Genomic DNA, 22,841 nt, shown 5'->3' on the forward strand with positions numbered 1-22,841 from the left:
ACTGTTGAAAATGTGCAATTGGCTTTTCAGCCACAACAGAACAAGGAGTCTTTTCATAATCATAAGTCTAAGTTCCAAAATGGAAATAAGTTACATCGAAATCAGTACAGTAAAAGGTTTGAAGGTCAGACTTCTGATGATCCTAAAGAAACTATGAAGAAAAATTATCAATGTAAGTTTTGTAAGAGGAAAGGTCATTGGCAAAATGATTGTTTTAAATTTAAAACTTGGTTGGAGAAGAAGAACAAGAACTCGGCAGGGGTTCGTAAACAAACGGAGGCCAAGTGAGAATGAAGTGAGCTTATGCGTTGGGAATAGAGTTCAAGTGAAGGTCGAGTTTATAGGAGTAGTAAAGTTATATTTGGAATCTGATTTTTTCTCTTGTTTTGGAGAACACAGTTTTGAACTTAATACATACCAATATTAGTGGACCTTTACCTTCTACCATATGTGGAAATAAGTACTTCATAACTTTTATTGATGTTTTCTCACGCTATAGATATGTTTACCTGATTAATGATAAATCACTAACTCTTGAGAAATTTAAGATATTCAAAATGGAAGTAGAAAATCAATGTGGGAAAAGTATTAAAGTTGTAAGATCTGACCGAGGTGGTGACTATTATGTGAAGTATGATGAGTCTAGTCAAAACATGGGCAATTTTGCAAAATTTTTACAAGGGTGTGGAATAGTGCCTCAATACACCATGCCAAGAACACTCGAGCAAAATGGTGTTTCTGAAAGACGAAATAGGAGGACTCTAAAGGATATGGTTAGGAGTATGATGAGTAGAACAAATTTGCCAGAATATTTATGGGGTGAAGCTTTGAAAACTGCTATGTACTTTTTAAACAGGGTTCCCAGTAAAGCTGTTTCAAAAACTCATTTTGAATTGTGGACAGGCCGTAAGCCAAGTTTGGCTCGTTTCAGAGTTTGGGGATGTCCAGCTGTGGTTAGGATTTATAATCCTATTGAAAAGAAACTAGACCCAAAATCTACTCCTGGTTATTTTATTGGGTACCCAGATAGATCAAAAAGATATAAGTTCTATTGTCCTAATCGTGGCACCAGAATTGTTGAGTCTATTACTGCAAAATTTTTGGAGAATGATGTTGGTGTCAGTGGGAGTTCTGTATTGAAGGACCTATTTCCTGATTCTAATCCAGTTGTTGTTCCAGTTCCTGTTGTACAGGAAAGAACATTTTCTCCACCAATTGAAATTGTTTGTGAAGAATCTGGACAATAAGAAGAAATTCCAACAATGGTTGAGTCAGTTTCTGAGCCACAAGTAAGAAGATCTAAAAAAGAAAGAATATCTGCATTGCCTAATGATTGTATTGTCTATTTGTTAGAAATTGATTTTAATACTGAGCATATAGTTGATCTTGTTACTTTTAAGCAAACCTTGACATGTCCCGAGTCAGATAAGTGGTTTAGTGCTATGGAAGGTGAAATGAATTCTATGAAAAAGAATAGAGTTTGCGAACTTGTTGAACTTCCTACAAATGCTAAGGCCATAGATAACAAATGGATTTTCAAAAGTAAATTAGACTCAAAAGGGAATGTTGAAAGAAATAACGCAAGATTAGTTACAAAAGGGTTCACTCAGGGAGAATGGATTGATTATAATGAAACCTTTTCACCAGTTTCATCTAAGGATTCTTTTGGAATTATCATGGCACTTGTGGCACACTATGATTTGGAGTTTCATCAGATGGATGAAAAGACAACATTTTTGAAATGAGATCTTTATGAAGAGGTTTATATGAGACAACCTGAAGGTTTTGTTGAGAAGGGAAAAGAAAACTTGGTACGTAAGTTAAATAAATCCTTATATGGTCTGAAGCAAGCATCTCGACAGTGGTATTTGAAGTTTGATAAAGTTGTAACTTCACTTGGTTTTGTTGAAAATAAAGTTGACCAGTGTATATATCGCAAGACCAGTGGGAGAAACTTTATTTTTCTTATTCTGTATGTTGATGACATTTTGCTTGCCAGTAGTGACTTGGGATTACTTCATGAAACAAAGAAAATGTTATCTGCTAATTTTGAGATGAAAGGTCTAGGAGAAACTTCTTTTGTGCTTAGAATTGAAATTTGTCGTGATAGAGCTCGTGGTTTGTTGGGACTTTCTCAAAAAGCTTATCTACAGTGTATACTACAAATGTTTGAAATGCAAAACTGTGCACCTGGTGATGTACCCATCATAAAAGGAGATAAGTTTAATAAAACTAAATGTCCCAGAAATAAACTCGAAAGGGAATCTATAAAGAACATACCATATGCTAGTGCTGTGGGAAGTTTGATGTATGCTCAAGTTTGCACTAGACCTGATATTGCCTATGCAGTTAGTGTTCTTAGTAGTTTTCAGTCAAATCCAGGACAAGAGTATTGGAAAGCAACTAAGAAAGTTATGAGATACTTGAAGAAAACTGAAGGCTACATGCTCACTTTTCAGCGTTCAAATCACCTTGAGGTGGTAGGCTACTCAGATTCTGATTTTGCTGGATGTCAAGGTGATTTAAAATCGATCTCAGATTATGTTTTTATGCTAGTTGGGGGTGTCATTACTTGGAAGAGTGTTAAGCAAACTCTTATGGCATCTTCTACTATGCAAGTTGAATTTGTGGCGTGCTATGGAGCTACTATCCAAGTTGTTTGGTTAAGGAACTTTATTTCTGAATTGAAAGTTGTTGATTCCATCTCGAGGCCAATTACTATTTATTGTGATAATGGTGCAGCGGTGTTCTTTTCAAAGAATAAAAAAAGTTCTAGTGGATCCAAGCACATTGACATCAAGTATTTGGTGGTCAGAGATAGAGTTAAGGAATGGCAGACTAAGATAGAGCATATAAATACAGAGGCAATGATTGCAGATCCTTTGACTAAGGGACTCGCTCCTAAAGTTTTTAAAACACATGTTATTAATATGGGTATTGTGAAAACTTTTGATTTTTTTTTTTGGTTAGTGAGAGTTACTTATGTAAAAAAGAACTACATTTTGGCTTGATCCCTTTACAGGGTACGTAGGCAACCCATTTGTTTTAGGGTGCTACCCCTTTCAAATAAAAATAAATCTCTCCTAATCATGAACTATGTTTTTGAGCATGCATTTGACTTATATCTTTTATTGTGATATCACTATAATTTCGAGATATATGGATAAAAGACATAAGATGAGTCTCTTTTTTAGAGATATATGGCTTCATTTTGAAGCATTATGAGGACTGATATGAATTAGCACAGCTTTTGATCACATTGGTGCTAAGTTCATACTACATACTACCACATTGGTCGGAGGATGGGGATCCATGTCGATAAGGATATTAGCATTTGTAGCTGTGGAGTAGTCTTACATCATTTAAGTGGTGTAACGACTTCCATGTTCAATGTTGATATTCTTGTTGGACCAGATCGTGTTTTCTAAGGTGCTATCATTTGAGCTATATATTTGTGTGGCCACATATGTAGTCTAACCCGAGAGTCATTTTCAAACAAGTTTTTATTCTATAGCAATCAATGTTTGCCCAAGTGGGAGAATGTTAGAATAATTCACATATGGGCTTCATTTGATTGCATGTTTTATAAAACGGGTTAGATATATATATATATATATATATATATATAGCTTACAATGGTACTTTTGTTTTAACCCATTAAGTTGAGTGATCATTTGAGGTTAATTGTACTTTAGTAATATAGGATTACGTCCTATTTATATTGTGGTAAAATTACGCATGTAGGTCTAGAAGTTTAAGGGTCTTCTTCTGGAATTTTTCTAGACTCATGTGATTTTGAGTCCTTAATGGGAGAACTCCAAAATGTTTACTTCTATGAGAGGCTTGGTCCTCTCTCCTCTCTATATACGTCCATTGACTTGCCCCATTGATAACTAATATTTGTGAGGAGTAAGGAGGGGAAGATCAGGCTGTTAACATTCTCCAATATCTTCTGCAGGTACCTCTTCACCATTCACAACGTTTTGTATGTCTTCTGCAGGTACATCCTCTCTATTTCATACTCTGCATTTTGGTTCAAGGAGATTCTATTTTCTAGCATGATTTTCGTGTAGCTTACACTAAGAAGCAAGAGAAAACATATACAAAGTTAGTTTCTAAAATGGTCCTTAATAACACCATCAAAGCAACCAAATCTCATACTGTCCTTTGAGGCACTATTGATGTTCAATTTCATTTTACTAAAAGAGGGAAACGTCCATAGGACGAGCAATAATTATTTTACTTTTCTTGTAAATTTTTAAGAAAAATACTTTAACTACAAAGAAATTATATAAAAGTAATTTCATAAACTGACACAATTTAATGTGGTTTATCAGATTGTAAATTTAATTTTATTGTAAAATAGTTCTAATAAATCATACGAAGTCACATTAATTTATAAGATTACTTTTGTATAATACCTTTATAATTATAACATTCTTACTTTTTAGATGTGCAGGAAAGTTAAGACATGAAGTAATTTGCAAGCAGATCTACTTTTAAATGAATTGTTATAACAACGTCTGAAAACATGTTTTTAAAATTTACATAAATTATATCTATTCCCTTGAATAAAAATCATGATTTCGTACACGTTGCTACGTGAAGCATATGCTAAAAGTTTATTGGGCTAAGACTGAACCTCAAGCGGCCCAGAAGGCCTCAAACGATTGCCCAACCCGGCTTAAAATGGAATTCCTCTTAAACCTCTCAGTTCCTCCCATGGCTTCCTCTTTAACGGCCACCCCATTGCACTAAATTCCCAATACGCTCAATTTTCAAACATACCAACATGCCCTTGGCCATGTCTCTCTTCAAAACCCTTATTTCCCACCACTTTCAGACCCTCTTCAAGCCCCAAAACCCTCTTCGCTGTTCTCAAGTAATCAATTCATTCTCATACAAATCTCTCCCACGTCCCTCACTATTTTACAGTTCCACAACATATTCACCCCGACTCGACGACGGGATTGAACCAGCAGAAGTTAATGATCAGAAAGAAAACAAGAAACCATTGGATGTGATGTTCAAAGAAGCCGTGAGTGAGAGATTGTGCGAAAATGCTGAAAGCAGCGAGAGTGGAAGTGAAGAAGAAAACAAGGAGCTGAAGAGCAGACTGAGGGAATTGGAGAGGGAGGTGAGAAGGCTGAAAGCAAAATCTAGTTGTAAAGACGATTTGAAAAAGAAGGAATCGAAGAAAAGTAAGCGCAAGAGTTTGTATGCAGTGTTTACGAATCAAGAGAGTTGTATTGAAAGGCACGCGGAGAGGATAAGGGAAGAGCCGGAGGTTTATAAAGAGCTTTCACCGGATATGGAAGTGTTTGTGAATCATTTGTACAAGGAAGGTTACTTTAACAACGCGAATTTTATGCGAGGGAATAAGTTGGAATTTGGTTGTTTTGAGAGTAGGTATGGCCGGGGATTTTTAAAGTTTGCTGCTGAGAAGTTTGGCAAGGACAACCAAGAAATTGCAAAGTAAGAAAGTTTTCTTTTATACGTTTTACTGGCTCTAACTGTTTATATAAGTTTCCTTTGATATTGGTTTGAAAATTGATCTCTATGATTATTCGAATACAACGAAAATTAAGAAGAATGTGAGGTTTTCGTGCATTATGGTTGTTGTATTTTATATAGAGAGCTCTTCTCAATTAATCTTCTGATGTTTTTAGCTTAACATGATCGTGTTTTCAATATCTTTGCGTGTGGGTTGTGTAATATATGTTGATAAGAAAAAATAAATTTACTAGAAATGCAAGAACTTTTTCTTTGCACAATCGTAATAAGAACTTTCTCTCTCCAAAACTTTTTTCTCTCTGTACATTTTTCTTCTTTCCGTTTTTATTTCTGTTGGTGGTGATTCGTTAATGGCTTTCTGTGGAGATTAGCGTATCACGACAGCTTTGGTTTATCGTTGTGGGTTGGATAAGATGGGGCTGTGCAATGAGGTTCTTATTGATCAGAAGTTATTCGAGTTTAGGAAGGTGAATGATGGATGGTGGAATATCATAGAAAGTAGTTGCCGTGTAGTGAAATATATATCCTTAGATCATGAAGCCCTGAGTTGGTTGGACTCTACAATGAAGGATTGTGCAGTGTCAAGGGGCGCCTATGAGTTTCTGAGAACTCATAGAAAAGGAGACACGGTGTTAATGGTGCGGAAGGGGCATAACCGCAACGGTAGTTTTATCATCTTCTCGGAGTTTGGTCATGATAAGAGGAGAGGTTTGATAGTGGTGCCGGAAGGGAGGAAGGGGGAGGAGTGGAGGAACTTCGGAGATGCATTAATGGAGCTTCATTCACCCTCTGTTTTGGGCATGAGAAACAGAGTCACTCATGAGGCTTAGACAGTTACTCTAAGAAGACTAGAGGAATTGGTGGTGCTCCACTGTCGATGGTAGGAGGTGCAAGGTCGTACAGTGAGGTGCTGAAGAAGGTACTGCCTTGAGACGTGAGTGCCGTGCTGCCAGACATGCCCATCATGCAGAGACATGAGGGAGAAGGGAGTGGTCTGTTGGGGTCAAATGAGGAAATACTTTTGAGGGTACTGTCGGTTTGGCGGAACAAGTGGGAGCTTTTTTAGAAGAAATTAGTTACTTGAAACGCTGCGTCAAGGGCAAGGCTGTGTTGCAAACCGACGTGGGCCGTGTAATGGGCCATAGATGTAGGCCTATTTCGTCGGGTGAGAGGGGCCCTGGGATGGGCCAGGCTGCAGGCCCAAAGAAGAATTGGAGGGCAGCATATTGGGTGCCTGCCGAGATTTTGGGTCAAGAACCGAATCGGGCTCCTGTGGAGTCGATAAATATGTCGTTGGCATCCCCACCGGCACAAAAAAAAACCGCTGGTCTCCGTCGACCATTTTGACGAGCCGGTAGTGTTACATCGACAGGAAGAGATGGAGGAGGGAGAGATTGAGGTGGAGCCGATTGCGGTGGGGACCTCTAGAGAGGATTTCCTGTCGTTGCCACTTGTTTTGGTGTTGGAGATTGGGCAGCCTGAGTCGTGTGTGGTGGTTGAAGGGGCGGATGTTGCTCCTGAGGTTGTTCCTGTGCATGCAGTCTCACCAACAAAAGAGGGTTTTTCGAGTTTCCCGTCATCGGCTTGTGGGCTGTCTTTGGAGAAGGCACAAACTCAGCCATGCGTGGTGGATGAAGGTCCAGGGGTGATTTCAATGCAGTCAGATGTGTTGGAGCAGGATCTCTTGTACTGGGGTATTCGACAGATTCTTATTCACTGGAAATGGTTTCTTTTGAGGAGAAAAAGCATGGAGATGGGGTTGAAGAAATAAAATTTTTTGCTCCTGTCAGTGGGAACTAGATTCAGCGTGTGGCTCAGAATTGACTGTTTTTACTCCTGTCAGTACTGGTAAGGAGGGGGACTTTCTAACTCTTTTGTGTACACTCCCTCCCAGTAATTATGGGAGTTGTTCGTCAAAGTGGGTTTTCAAGAAAGTAGAAGAGATTCAAGCTGTCATTGGGATTTCATTTGGAGGTTATGAAGAACAATTTAAGGCTCTACTCGTAGCACTTGAGGCTAGCCATTCGAAGTCAGCCTCAAAGCGGGATAGAGAACTTAAAAAGTTAACTTGTTCTATTAATTATGATGTGAAAGAAGGGAGTGGCGGAAGGGATAGATTGAAAGGGAAGGGCAATATGGTTTTATCATGAAGCCTAAGATTTTATCATGGAATGTGTGGTGGCTCAATGATCGCAATAAACGCCTTCGTATTAAATCAATATTGCGGATGTGGAAGGGTGATGTGGTGTGTTTTCAAGAAACAAAGCTGCTATTTATTGATAGGAAAATTGTGCGTAGTTTATGGGAGTGCTCGTATGTGGGTTGGATTTATTTGGCCTCTTTGGGAGCCTTAGGTGGAGTGTTACTTATAGGGGATAAAAGAGTGGTTGAGTTGATTGAGGAGTGTATTAGAGAGTTCTCGGTTGCGACATTTTTCAAAAATATGGTTGATGGATGGAAATGAGCATTTGCAGGCTCCTATAGTCCTAACGTGGATAGAGATAGGACAAGGTTGTGGCAGGAGTTGGCGGGTCTGTACGCCTTATGGAAGGTGCCGTCGTGCATGGAGGGTGATTTTAACCCTATTCGCTTTCCTAGTGAGCGATCAAGGCACTGTCGACATTCTTTGGCCATGGAAGAATTCAGCGAGTTCATCTTTGAACTGGACCTCATGGATCTACCTTTGGTAGGGGGCGAGTACACTTGGTCAAATGGGCAGGTTTGGTCGAGATTGGATAGATTCCTTGTATCTCCTTCGTGGGAAGCTAAATATCCAGAAGTAAGACAGAAACGACTAGCTCGAGTTAGTTCATACATTTTCCTATCCTTTTGGATTGTGGGGGTATGCACAGGGGGCGCCGGTATTTCAAGTTTGAAAACATGTGGCTAACAGCGGATGAGTTTGTAGAGATGGTGCATGTTTGGTGGTCTTCTTATCAATTTGTTGGTACTCCAAGTTATGTTCTTGCAGACAAGTTGAAGGAACGGAAACAAGACTTGAAGAAGTTGAATTTGGAGATTTTTGGTCACATTGACAATCAGAAGACTACACTGTTGGAGGAATTGCAAAACTTAGAGGGTAAAGAGTTATTGGGTGAAAACTCAGAGGAGGTGTCATTGAGGAAATGCATGGTTATGGCAAACTTGGAGAGGATTTTGTTGTTAGAAGAGACTTCATGGCGTCAAAAATCCAGGGCCTTTTGGTTGAAAGAAGGTGATAGGTGTACGAAGTTCTTTCACAAAGTGACTAATTCACATCGGCGTAATAATGCTATTGAGTCAATCACTGCAATCGGGTTCTCAGGTGCTATCTTCTCTCGAGCTAGAAAACCATATAGTACAGTACTATGAGACCCTTCTCACATAATCGGTTTCTTGGAAGCCGAAGCTTGATGCCTTGCATTTTGAGGTAATTGACTCGCAGAGTGTGAGTGTTTTGGAGAGATCTTTTGTTGAAGAGCAGATTTGTTGAAGAGGAGATTTACAAGGTCATATCTGGCATGGCAAAGATAAAGTGCCGGGGCCGGATGGTTTTTGAATGGGTTTCTTTCAAACTTGTTGGGACATTGTGAAAGGTGACGTTATGCAGGTTTTCAATGAATTTCACTCTTTCCAAAAGTTTGAAAAATCACTTGATGCGACCTTTATTGCTCTTATTCCCAAGAAACACGGGGCTTTGATTATTGAAGACTTTCGGCCTATAAGTCTGGTTAGTAGTGTTTATAAGATTATCTCGAAGGTTCTTGCTAACTGGCTTAGCTCGGTGTTGGAACATATTATTTCCAAGTCCCAGAATGTATTTATTCATGGGAGACAAATTCTTGATTCAGTACTAATTGCAAATGAGTGTTTGGATTACACAGTATGGGAAGGAGGTTCAGGTGTTCTCTGCAAGCTTGACATGGAGAAGGCATATGATCATATGAATTGAGAATTTCTCTTATTCGTGCTTGAGAGATGTGGTTTTGGGGATAGGTGGATTGCATGGATGCAACATTGTATTTCAACAACCCGATTTTCAGTTCTGGTTAATGGTACACCTACTGGTTTTTTTGATAGTTCGCGGGGATTGCGGCAGGGAGATTTTTTATCTCCTCTTCTTTTTGTTATAGTTATGCAGGCCTTAAGTAGGATGGTGCAGGCTGTTGTTGGGGAGGTTTCTTATTGGGTTTTCAAGTGGGCAATGGTTCTGGTGGCCCTATTATCATTCCACACCTCCTTTTTGCAGATGATACATTAGTTTTTTGTGAAGCAAATAGCAGCCAGATCCAAACTCTACGAGCATTGTTACTCTGCTTTGAAGCTGTGTCAGGGTTAAAGGTGAATTTGGGCAAGTCTGAGATGGTTTCTGTGGGTGCGGTCCCTAATATCCTCAGCTTAACAAGCCTTCTGGATTGTAAGGTGTCCTATTTTCCAATGAAATATTTGGGCCTTCCGCTGGGAGTAACCTTCAAGAATATAGCTATATGGGATGGGGTAGCGGAGAAGATAGAGAAAATGTTGGCTGGCTGGAAACAGATGTATTTATCAAAAGGGGGTCGCCTCACTCTTATCAAGAGTACTCTCATTAATCTCCCCACTTATTTTTTATCTTTGTTTCCTATGCCTGTAGGGGTGGTGAACAAAAATGGAGAAACTCTTTAGGGCGTTCTTATGGGGAGGTATGGTGGAGGAGAAGAAATTCCATTTGGTTAGATGGAAGATTGTATGTGCCTCAATTGTGAATGGGGGTTTGGGTGTTTGTAACTTGAGAACTTTTAATAAAGCGTTATTGGGAAAATGGCTTTGGAGATATCATTTTGAGGGGAGATCTTTGTGGAAGGATACTATTGACGCTAGATATGGTGTCGCTTGGGGTGGTTGGTGCTCTAAGAAAGTGAGAGGGAGTATGGTGTGGGTTTATGGAAGTATATAAGGAAGGGATGACCATGTTTTGCAAATCAAATTCGCTTTGTAGTTGGTGAGTCGAATAAGATTTTGGAGGGACGTGTGGTGTGGAGACCATGCATTGGAAAGGGTTTTTCCGGCCTTATATCGTATTGTAGTGAATAGGGAGGCTTCCGTGGTGAACGTGCGTTTATTTTCTCATCGTGCGCATTAGTGGAATATTCTTTTTAACAAGGACTTACATGATTGGGAATTACCTATTGTTTCAAAATTTTTCAGCTTACTATATTCCACAGAGATTCCTTTGGCACAACGAGATAGTTTGAAGTGGAGGTCTAATAACCACAAGTTATGTACAGTTAAGGCTTATTATAGCATTTTGACAACACAACTTGATCTTATGCCATTCCCCTGGAAGAATATTTGGAGGTCTCGTGTGCCTTCTAAAGTAGCTTTTTTTGTTTGGAGTGCTGCTCTTGGAAAGATATTGACCACAAACAACTTGAGGAAGAGAAGATATGTAGTGTTGGATGGTGCTACATGTGCAAGAAGAATGGAGAATCTGTGGACCATCTCTTATTGCACTGTGAGGTAACGAGGGTGTTGTGGGATGAGATCTTTCAAAGCGTAGATGTTGCTTGGGTTATGCCTATGAGGGTGGTGGATTTGTTGGGTTGTTGGCCAAAGATGCAAGGCTGTCATCAAGTGGCAGCAGTGTGGAAGATGATTCTGTTGTGTATTATGTGGTGCATTTGGACGGAAAGGAATGAGCGGTACTTTGAAGATAAGGAACGCACAATGATTGAGCTGAAGAATTTTTTTCTCCACACTCTAATGTGTTGGTTTTCCACTATTGTATTACATGGGGATACTGTCTAGAATTTCTTATCTTTAATTTATCCTTCTTAGAATGTAATTAGGAGTTCTTATGTATACTTCCTATGTACAAGGGCTATACCTATTTCATTCATATATATAATATCTATCTTTTATTGATTAAAAAAAAATGCAAGAAACGTAATCCAAGTATAAAGTTAGTACACTAGAGAAAAAAAATAAAATAGAAACATTGAGAAGGGAATTACAAGATATCCACTCGAAAAGTGACTTAGGAAAACAAAGTTATAGAGCCGAACTCTTCTTCCCACAATAATTGAAACTTCTGATAAACTCATATGGAGACGGTTCTTGACAACCTTCAGACCAAATCTGGCATGAGAACCATCTTCCACTTCGATGCTAAAAATTTACAGGAATTGTGAACTTTTTATTCAAGTAAATTCCATCATGCCAATAACTAATGCCCAAAGCAACAACGTTTGGGAGAAATAATCTCCAATCCCTCCCAATGAGCATTCTCTATCTTCAAAACAACAACTGTTCCTCTCAATCCAAATACACCACATAAGGCATAGGGGAGCCATATTCCAAACGGCAGCAATTTGGTGATTACCCAGAATTCCTCTCCAACAAGCCAGAAGATCTACCACCCTCCTAGGCATCATCCAGGCAATATTAATCCTTGTTGGCGGTGTTTTGGAAGTGTTGAATGGCTATAGAAGCCTGTAGGTTTCAATCATGAAGTCAAGGTGCTTCCGACTTTGAAATGTGAAAGATATTGGTGGTGGGTTAAATGATTCTCAAAAAAAAAAACCTTGTCATGATAAGCTCTTCAAAGTTACTAGTGCACAAACTGAGAGTCTTTGAATCCCTTTCAATGGGGTGAATCTTGGAATTTCCTGCTCTTCCTTAATACCTATGTTTTATAGATGAATCCCTCTCATCTTCACTGCATGATGCTAGATTTTCGACTCTAATCTCCATTGGATGTCTTTTCTTATCAAACAAATAGAGTTTCACCCGTTTACTTGGGCTTTTGCCTATTCCTATGATCAATAAAATCTTATTTACCTATATAAGAAAAACAAGTAGAGCTTCGAAAAATAACATTGTGCTGTCAAACTTCTCTACAATTGCCAATAGCTAGAGCTGATGACAAGTGGTGTTCATGTAGGTCTGCCAAACTACACCTCTGAGAATGTAGGGGCCTAGGACAGTTAGCAGTGTACTTCAATTATGCCTTTCATGCTATACCCCTAGGGGTTGGCTTAAGTGGTAAAGGCCTTGGGCTTGGGGGTATGCTCCCCAAGTCTAAGGTTCTAATACCCTTGGGTGCAAAGAATCTCTAGGGGTCATCGGATTGAGAGATTTTCCCCTTGAATTACTTGAGGTGCACTTGCGGAAAACTCCTTGCCAAGGCCGTCTGCACCCCCTGGATTAGTCGGGATGCTGTTTCTTGACACCCGGTGCCAATAAATAAAAAAATTATGCTTTTCATGCTCTTGTTAAACATTATTAATATTTATCTTACTTATCATAGAAGAAAAAAAGTTTATTTCTGCTCTTGGGAGAGTGTGTGTGAGAGAGAGAGAGTTTCTGGGAACATATATAGAAGTCTTTCTGGGACTAAAACTCAGTTGATCTCATTGGTACTTGGATTCTAAGGGCTTTTAAGGAGTATCCTATATCTTATCCATTGGGATTGGAGTCAAGTTCTTCTTGAAACTATTCCATTCAATTCTTTGGATGGACCATTGTCTCTGGGTGGAGAAGTTAGGTCACGTTTAATTATTGTTGGATACCCACAACTTATATTGATTTTGGACTGGCAGGATCATTAACCCAGGGTCCATTGTCCTTTCTGTTTGCACAGATGCAACCGGCATGTAGTAAAAGCAGTATATGGAAAAGTGACAATTTCTTGTAAGTTTACTGAGTTTTCAATTGAAAGAGAGAATGTAGGTCTGCTAAACTGCACCTTTGTAATAGCCACCTGTTTTCTTTGAGGGGGTATGATCATCTCTTAATTTGGTGGGCAAGAGCTTCAGGACTAAATAGACTGACATTTATATGAATATTTTTCAGATATATTCTTCAATGGGTTATCTTTTCCTAAAGAATTGTTATTTGGAACTAAAAAAGGAGGCTTTGGATCTTTAGTGGACCCAAGTCACAAGAACCTGATCACAACAGTGCCATAATACTGTTGCATTATGAATCATGCTGAATTAATTATAATGTAAATCATACACAATGTTGTTTGACATAGTTAGTTTGCAGCAATCTTCATGTTGTTTGACCTGGAGATTGTGATTATGAATTGAATCGGAAAAATAAAAGATAAACTCCAGATAGTCCAACCTACATGTTCCTAACCAAGTAGATCCCACATCAAAACTGGACCATATCTTCGAATTACTTTGATATTTGTTTTTCTAAGAGCTTTTTGCTGGCTGCATCAGCACCTTTTCTCGTATCTACCCAAAGTGATGTGATATCTATATCCGATACAGTTTATTCAAGTTTATACAGATGGCAATCAAGTCTGGCATATTGATAAACTTGGATTTTGTATTCATACAGATGGTTGTCAGGCAGTGACTTGAAAAAGGTTGCCCTCTTTGGTTGCCCTTCCCTTGCAAGAAAGAATATTTTTGCTGCTAAAAGACTCAGAAAGGTTCTTGAAATTCAAGAAAACACAGTAAGCCAATTACCCATTACCTTTTACAGCCTCTCATTAACATGTTGTTCACCTCGGGATTCAAGGTAAAGATTATAATGTTGCTTTTATTTTAATATTTTCTGCTTGCACTCAGGTTTGCACCAAATGCATCCTAAAGCAATCGTGCAAGTTTGCAAATCAAAGTGTGTGGAAAGGTGACACCAAGAATCTAAATTTGGCTGTTGTTATGAGGGTTATCACCTTGTATGCTTTGGAGGAGGTGCCCCCAGAGCTGGCAGTACCCAATGAAATAAAGGCTTCTGTCAGTAAATTGCTGAAGGAGGTTTTGAAGCTAAGTCAGAGTACCTCATGAAAGCATACTGGCATTCTGTCAGGACCTGCATGTTGTTCCAGGTAACAGCCCCTTGATGCTAGAGAAGTTTTTTTAGTAAAATCAGGCTATTAATGTTATGTTTTATATCAAACAGTTGTTATTTTGTGCTTGAAGATTGCAAATAGAACTAGAATTTGTTAGTTAAATTAGAATTAGGATTAGGCAGAAGTTAAATTTGGATTATAGATTTCTCCTCAATTACTTCGTCCTGCATCACCCCTTCAAAATCACATTGCCATTGCCTTGCTCCTTTCTTTTCTCTTTAAAATCACCCCTTCAAAATCAGATTCAACGTGGGGCTATTGACTTTAATCTCTTGATTTGCTTTAGCTAAACGGTTTCTTTAATACCTAATTTGCTCATTATGTATGTGGATATAGTAGAAGAGAGAGAATGGTATGAAAATGGCAAGGCAGATTAGGCTGCTACTTAACTGAACCAATTTTATATCTTTTTTTTGTGCCATCTTGTTTCATAGTCCTCTTCTTTTGTTTCTCAACACAAATGATTTGGTGGACCGTAAAATTACTGTTTTCGGATCCTATCCATACCTTGAAAAGTTTCTGCATATCGGATTGCATGTGACCCCACCATATACCAACCCATGCGGTCCCCCACCCCCACCAAATTATCATCACGGAAAATATCAGGATCATCATTCTTGTTTAGCATTAAGCAGGAGTATTTTGGTCTACTAAATCCATCAAAATGGCTTATGTTTTGTTTTAAGAAAAATTCTTCTCATCATCAATTACTATTTACTACCTCACACTCCACACCTTATAAAAAATAAATTCATATCTTATAAAAAAATTATAGGTGTGGAATGTGAGAGTGAATAGTAACTGATGTATAGTAAATTCCGACATTAGGTGGCTTCCTTTTTATTTTTATTTTTATTTTTATTTTTTATGGTTTATTTCAGATAAATATAGTGTAAAGATCTGAATTACCAGATACTTGAGAAACCAATTGACCAAAGATATAAGCATTAAGAAAATAAAAATAAAAATAAAAATAAAAATGACCAAAACAGAAAAATAAAAGAAAATGGCTGTGTCTAAGATTGTTCCGTGGGACCCATTAGGTCATGCCACGGTTACGGTCACGTGAAATCACCAATAGCACTTACCCACAACTTGCCCACGCGCGCACATTGACACAGTCGCGTCCATCCACCCTTTACACGTGCGCCCTACTCTGACACGTACAACGTTTCCTCCTCTCATTGATCAGAAGCAGATGTAACCGAGGACCGAGTTCCTGCCACGTGTCGTGAAAGAGTTCTGCTAGGTCAGAAGAAAGTGACGGTTATCGAAACGAGGCAGGGAGTCGGTCTGACTCCGTTAACATGTGGGTTTGTTTTGTCACTTCGTTGTAAACTTGTAATGCCAAGTTTGCCCCTGTAGGCAATAATTAATTTCCGTGGTTTACATTTTGTTTTTTTTTTTTTAGTTTTTTAGTTTTTAGTTTTTAGTTTATTTATTTATTTATTTATTTTTCCGGTTTTTAACCTTGGACCCATTTTAGCATGTTGAAAGGCTACATTACAATGTGCTCAAAGAGAAACTATTAATACTTGCCACATATATCCATCATATCTGTTGCATAAATAGCATTTTTAATAAGAAAATATATTTCATCGTAAAGGCAATTACATTCTAAAAATCTCTTATATGGTTATATTATACTTTAAATTCATTTTGAAAAAGCGCCCACAACTCATTCAAACCCCGTCAAGGGCTTTGTATGCACCAACATTTTTTTTTATTGTTTAACCTGCGAAAAGTGTCACGTAAAAAGATCATATAAAACTAAACTCATAAATTAAAATAATTTGATGTGATACATTGGACTTTAAAATTATTTTTTTTATAAAATATATCTAATATATCATATTAAATTACGTCAATTTATGAACTTAATTTTAGGAGATTTCTTTATTAGCTAAATCATTTCTCCTAGCTTGCTAATGAATTTCAAAATATTATTATTACACATTTTACGTAAAATCTCATGTAATTAGTTGCATACATGCAAGTTACAAAATCATACTAAAAAGTCCATTGTTTGTTGTTATTAATCACATTATTGTCAATGTAATAGAAAATAAATGAAAAAAAAAAAGCAATATGTTTGTAATGATCCGAATTATATTTATAATATCAATAGTTTTCGTTTTAAACTATGAATGCTAATTTGGTTCATTTCCTATTACATTTTCAGGAGTTATTCTATTATGTTAGTTAAAGATATCTCTCTTTTTGAGCAAGTTTTTTTTAGGTTATGTGACCAAAAAAAAAAAAAAAGCAATAAATTATTGGCCAAATTTTAATAATTAATTAATAATTGTAGATTTTTATTGTCAACCGTATGAATTTTCCAACAACAATAAAATAAAGAAAAAAAGAACGCATGTGTTAATTAGAAATAAAAACTACTCATTAGTGGCAAAATTAGTAAATTGAATGAAGATTATGGCCAGTTGAGACCAGTCAACGTATTTAGCCCACCATGAGTCCATGACAGCATCGACACCCCCAGGGCCCCAACCCCTCCCCCGCTTTTCTCTTTTCATTTTTACACACAAGTTCATCGCAATATTTTCATATGTTTATTTTGTTCCGGGTTTCGAACCGCTTCCAATTCCGCCAGCTGTTATCCGGCTGCTCCGTCCTTCGACCAAGCCGATTCCCGGTCTTAACCCAACCAGCTCCGACGCCTTCTCACTCAGATCCGATCGGATCAATGAACCAAAGCCTAAAACCGAAAGAAATGAAACAACTAGTCTCCGTCTTCGATTCTTGCTCTCAGAGCTAGCTCCCAGCTGAAAATTCATTCCAAATCGTTGCCTTTCCCCCCCAGATTTTTCATTTCTCCACTCGCTTCACGCTGATTCATCAGCTCGGAGCTTAAAATCGGTTTTCCTCGATCAATTCTCTCTGTTCATTCCATCCCAAACGGTGTGGTCGCGATGGGTATTTCGAGCTGAGAGGTGAAAGGTCAAAGTTCGTTCTGCTTTTTCAAGCTAGAAACGAAAAGCGGTTACACGTTCTGCTTCTTCAAGCGGGCTTCCTTGATCTGTTCGGGAAGCAGTTACACTGATAATTGCTTCTGAGCTTAATAGCTCTTTGGTTTTCACGTTCATTGTTAAAGCAGAGAGAGGGAGGGATGACGTCGGGGAGTCGGCAGCCGACGTGGAAGGAGAGGGAGAACAACAAGAGGAGGGAGAGGCGGCGGAGGGCTATAGCGGCGAAGATCTTCGCCGGGCTGAGAATGTATGGCAACTACAAGCTCCCTAAACACTGCGATAACAACGAGGTTCTCAAGGCCCTCTGCAACGAGGCCGGTTGGACTGTCGAACCCGACGGCACCACCTACCGTAAGGTAATTTTTTTTTTCTCTCGTGATTTGTGCTAACATGCACTGCCATCGGTCAACCGAGATTGGGATGAGAAAATATTATAGCTGATTCGTTGGGTTCGTGCGCCGCATCGGTGGCTCACGTAGCAATAGACTTTAGTATACCAGGCGTGTCGCCTAGCCTTGCTGGGCTGTGGTATTAACAGACACGAACCCGTCCGAACAGAGCCCGTGTCTCGAGTTTTTTTTTGTTAACACGCGCTTCAATCCTCGAGCGCACTTTAGCAAAGATAGCGGCCATAGTGGGTTTTACTAAACTGCGCTTGTGTCAGTGACCCACTTTACCAGTGAGACTGACACGGTCAGTGGCGCATGTTAGCAGTAGGCGGGGTAGTATTTCTTTTTTCTCTCTTTTTTTCTTTGTAATCACTTTTCCGCGTGAAGCACCATAGATTCTCTCCGTTTCTTTAGTCTTTTGATGACTATATTCTCAGATTCTGGAACTGCATAGATCTCGAGGAGACGAATATGCCATTTTGGTTTCATGGTTTTTTTTTTTTTTTTTTCGAGTGGTTTTCAGAAGTGGACCCTTTTGCAGTATGTACTGAGTATTCTACCTTGGACTTGCTTTTCCCCTGGACTTCCCGTGATAGTCTCTGTTTTTGTAGTTTTAGCAGTTTCATTTAGTTAAGATCATTTCTTCTTGTTTAATCAATAAAGCCTCCCGTATTGAAGTTCGGAATTAATTTATTCTTGGTGCGGGAAGTTATTCTGGTTTTCATGGTATTTACTTTATTTTCCCGGGGGGTGTTTGGGGTGCTTGACAGTGAGAATTCCACCAATCTTTTTTATCTTAAACATTGGCAGTACAATTTTTTTTATCTTAAACATTGGAAATGAAAGTAGACCCATAATCATTAAATATTTAAATGCTGTCCATGAGCAACGTAGACCCCAACATTAAATTGTAGAGTTAGCATGCTATCTAGCTATTTCCGAATTGTAGAAAGTTTTCGAGACAGGAAAACTATAGAGAATCCTAATCCGTAATGGTGTTCTGTTTGGGTATGAATGCCCATTTGGCTCGTGCTAGAACAGGTTTGGTAACTGGCTTAATCCCTGGGATTGTTTGCGCTTTTGGTTTAATTTATTCATTCCCTTCATAATCCAAAATGTCCTCCTCACACTCCTTTCAGATATGAAATATGCAAAATACTAGTGCAAAAGAATTACAAATTAAATTTAACTTGTCAGCCCACTTCTTCAGTAACAAAGGGAGTGTAGCCTAGGGAAGGATGATGGAATTATTTATAAATGACGTTAGGGGACTAGCATGTCGCCAAATTGTCTTCAATTTCTTGTTTGACCGCCACACCTTCATAAAGTACGACAACAGCTGGCATATGATTTTTTAATTCTTATTATTTTGCGAGGGACAATGAGGTTGTTACCTGCTGGGAATGTAGCTCTGTTCCTGCAAATGAGATCGTAACTTGAATCATGCACACTATGAGGGAGGGAGGGAGGGAGAGACTTTACAATCATATGACCTGTTTTGGTAGCCGCTTGAATACTGAGCAATTAGCAGTAATTATTGGCTACTTGCTGTCCGTTTATTTTGGACCTCTTTTATGTAATTCTTATGGCAGTGTTGATCACTTGTAGAGACCTTTTTGGGTTTTTATATCAACACAAAATTGGAAATAGGACGATCTTGATCTGATTCGGTACTTTTCTAGTTATTAATAACCACTGTTGTGTTTAAATCTTACTATGACAGAGTAATGGTACCAGATGGATTAGAATGACCTGTTTTGCAGACTTAACTTGACAAGTTAATTGGGGCTGAGGAAATAGTTCTACTGAGACTGTACTTTTGTGACTCTCATTCATATATTATAAATCAGAATATTTAGAATAGCTATTAAGGATGAAAGAGATATCCGTAGTTTTTTTTATTCGTTGTAACAGATTTCCAATGGCTTGAATGGCCATATGATTTCTTGTATCGCTGGACACTCCCACTTAGGTATCCCTCTTTTATATGTCCCATGTACTTGGGCTATGCCTATTTATATCATCAATAAAATCCTTGTTTACTGATCTGAAAAACAAAAAGAGGTATCCATAGTTAGAGCAATGACTTGGATGTAAATACATGGTAGTTTACAAGAGCAGATGAGATGAGAAGCTTGATATTGGAAATTGGGATTCTTTGCAATACTAAGGGTGTGGTAATTGGCACATAATATAGTGAGTTGGCCAATTGAATATGTTGAAGATACAAAAGAATGAAAGGTCGTACAATTTAGAAGACGTGGATAGAATTAGTGTGGAGAGCCCGAAATATGATATGCCGAGTACATTGGAATTGGACATTACAAATGGTGGAATAGGTACTAGTCATGGGACATGCAACAGGAGTTTTATTGCTCAAGGTGGCATCTTCGTTCGGCGATGAGTAATTTTTTGGAATAGAAGTATTTTGTTTTACTTATAAAAAAAAAAAAAAAAAGTATTTTGTTTTACTTGGTAATGGTGTATGAGTCATATCATTATAAGATTTACATTGTGTGATTATTTTTGTTGTTACTTGATGTGAAATGCCAATCAAATTTGTGGGTTTATCCATCAGCTATTTTTTATGCCTTACTGCCACCAATCATTTTCAAATACATTTAGGGATGCAAGCCTGTTGATCGCATGGAAGTTATTGGTGGATCTGCAGCCGCAAGCCCGTGCTCATCTTATCAACCAAGTCCCTGTGCTTCATACAACCCAAGCCCAGGCTCCTCTTCTTTCCCAAGCCCAGCCTCCTCCTCCTATGCTGCTAATCCGAATGCTGATGGCAGTTCGCTGATCCCATGGCTCAAAAATCTCTCATCTTCATCATCTTCAGCCTCCTCTTCCAAGTTCCCCCATCTCTACATCCATAGCGGTTCAATTAGTGCTCCTGTCACCCCTCCATTGAGCTCCCCAACTGCTCGTACACCACGATTCAAAAGTGATTGGGACGACCAGTCTGCCCGTCCAGGCTGGGGTGGGCAGCATTACTCCTTCCTTCCATCTTCTACTCCGCCAAGCCCTGGACGTCAAATTGTTCCTGATCCAGAATGGTTTGCTGGAATTCGAATGCCTCAGGGTGGGCCAACTTCTCCAACATTCAGCCTTGTCTCTTCAAACCCATTTGGCTTCAAGGAAGATGCTTTAGCTGGTGGTGGATCTCGCATGTGGACTCCTGGACAAAGTGGGACATGCTCACCTGCCATAGCAGCTGGCTCTGACCACACTGCTGACATTCCCATGTCTGAAGTGATTTCAGATGAGTTTGCATTCGGAAGCAACACAACAGGGCTAGTGAAGCCATGGGAAGGAGAGAGGATTCATGAAGAATGTGGATCAGATGATCTAGAGCTCACTCTGGGGAGCTCAAAGACCAGGTGTGTTAATGTGAACATGTGATAATGTAGATCAATTGGATCATTTGGATTGCTCTTTACTTTCTCGAACCATGTTATATTGCAGGTAAATGATCGCACAAGTGAAACAATCAGTGGTTGCTTTGTATAAACTCTGATCTATTGAATGATCTATTGAAGGAGGAGAAAAAAACAAGATCGAGGTGAACACAAGCAGTAGGTCTTTTTTTTACTTTTCTTTCCTTGCTTCTCAGATTTGTTGGTTTGTAAGTTATATATAGGCAGTTCTTCAAGTGTGGGAGTGCTTTTACAACACTTAGACGTGGAGGTTCTCTGTTTCAACTAATTCTATTGAAAGGACTGATATACATGTATGGATGAGCTGCCATTAATTTGGTTTGCCATTGGAAGCAATGCTCAATGGCTAAACACCTCTTACTTTTGACTCAATGGCCAAACCTGTTGTGAAAATTTAGATAGAAAAGACTGTTATCTTGTCATTTACATTCTTTGACATTATAATGTACTCTTCATGCACTGGCAGACCTTTATGTGAAAATTTGGATAGAGAAGACTTCTATCTTGTCCTTTTATATATTCTTTGACATTATGATGTGCTCTGCATGCTATCCAGTCCACTTCTTTTTCAGTCTATTATTTCAGTCCATCTTTATTTGTTACTTTTTTATCGGTGAGATATGCTTAGTTGCTATTCTGGTCAATAAAATTTGTCAGTAAAGAAGGAAACATTTTTTGGGCAAAGAAAATAGATGTGGGCCAAACCACACCATTCCTGGTAACGGCCACAGGGTTGTTAATTATCACCACTTTTGAGTGCCCATTTTACATTCTTTTGACCAATGCCTTAAGATGTGTGCAAATCGGCAAGAGCGTAGGACCACTCGCCCTTCTGTTTTGTGGTTTCAAAGTTTCAACCTATAATTTCTAAGAGTAATATTATATATAGTTGTGAAGTACGTAAGTGTCGTACAGTCACTTTAAAAAAGAGTAAGATTTATTATTTAAAAATTAATTTTTTTTTTTTTATATAGATCTCGTATTTATTCATTTTTTTTTAAATAATTGTGCGACATTTATCTACTCATAATTACAACTATCATTTCTCAATTTCTAAACTTGATCAACTGGGTTTAGAGTCTAGACCTCTTTTAGAAGTTGGCTCAACGATCATTTCAACTATTTGTAGCAATTATAATAAAAGATGTATGACTTTGCCAATTGGTCTCTATAAAGCCGAAAAGCTGAAAATGGTTAAGAGCCTTTAGGCTTTATCTTGTGTTTGTACCCCCCGCATTTCCTTTCCATATTTCCCTTTTTGTTTGGACCCAACAATGCTTGTATTTTTCAGCTTTTACCATGTCTTTTAGCTTTGGCAGATTTATACCTCAGATTATTTCTTAACAAGTGCTTGGCTGCACAAGACATTAGCAAAACTTGTGCCCATGGGGTCGGCTTGAATACTTGGCCGTCTTTGTGCTTTGATGGAGGTCTCTTCTAGGGCTGTGCAAAAAGTCCGATGGGCCGATTAACCCGTCCGACAAGATTGGATCCAACCCGATAAAGTCGGGTTGAAACCAATAGTCGGTTTCGATATTGTCGGATCTTATGAATGTCGGGCCATAATTTGCAACCCGTCTATTTAACTTCTCTTTCACTTCTACACGAACCCTAGCCCCTGCGTCTTCTCCTTCCCTGTTCATGCTCTGTTCCCCTTCCACATGACTTGGTTTTGGATCTACGG

General features: G+C 38.6%; 2 protein-coding genes across 4 annotated transcripts; both read left to right on the forward strand.

Moving 5' to 3' along the window:
• The first annotated feature begins 4,716 nt into the window (after window positions 1-4,716).
• Window positions 4,717-15,704, forward strand: LOC121235234. 2 transcript variants are annotated; one of them, XM_041131551.1, is made up of 4 exons: window positions 4,717-5,475; window positions 13,825-13,942; window positions 14,058-14,317; window positions 15,534-15,704. In XM_041131551.1, the coding sequence occupies exons 1-3, from the start codon at window positions 4,793-4,795 to the stop codon at window positions 14,274-14,276; spliced, it is 1,020 nt and encodes a 339-aa protein (XP_040987485.1). In that variant the 5' UTR covers window positions 4,717-4,792; the 3' UTR covers window positions 14,277-14,317; window positions 15,534-15,704. The 2 variants fall into 2 exon arrangements, with proteins under 2 accessions (XP_040987485.1, XP_040987484.1); XM_041131550.1 differs by lacking the exon at window positions 15,534-15,704 and having other exon boundaries at window positions 14,058-14,609.
• A 1,129-nt stretch (window positions 15,705-16,833) lies between these two features.
• Window positions 16,834-21,674, forward strand: LOC121234560 (BES1/BZR1 homolog protein 4-like). Of its 2 annotated transcripts, none has more exons than XM_041130527.1 (3): window positions 16,834-17,684; window positions 20,343-21,100; window positions 21,186-21,674. In XM_041130527.1, exons 1-3 carry the CDS (start codon window positions 17,469-17,471, stop codon window positions 21,187-21,189), a joined length of 978 nt encoding a protein of 325 aa, XP_040986461.1. In that variant the 5' UTR covers window positions 16,834-17,468; the 3' UTR covers window positions 21,190-21,674. The 2 variants fall into 2 exon arrangements, with proteins under 2 accessions (XP_040986461.1, XP_040986462.1); XM_041130528.1 differs by lacking the exon at window positions 16,834-17,684 and adding an exon at window positions 17,704-18,257.
• Window positions 21,675-22,841: the final 1,167 nt, after the last annotated feature.

This window comes from Juglans microcarpa x Juglans regia, chromosome 6D (genome assembly GCF_004785595.1).
Source record: "Juglans microcarpa x Juglans regia isolate MS1-56 chromosome 6D, Jm3101_v1.0, whole genome shotgun sequence".
NCBI classification, from domain to species: Eukaryota; Viridiplantae; Streptophyta; class Magnoliopsida; order Fagales; family Juglandaceae; genus Juglans; species Juglans microcarpa x Juglans regia.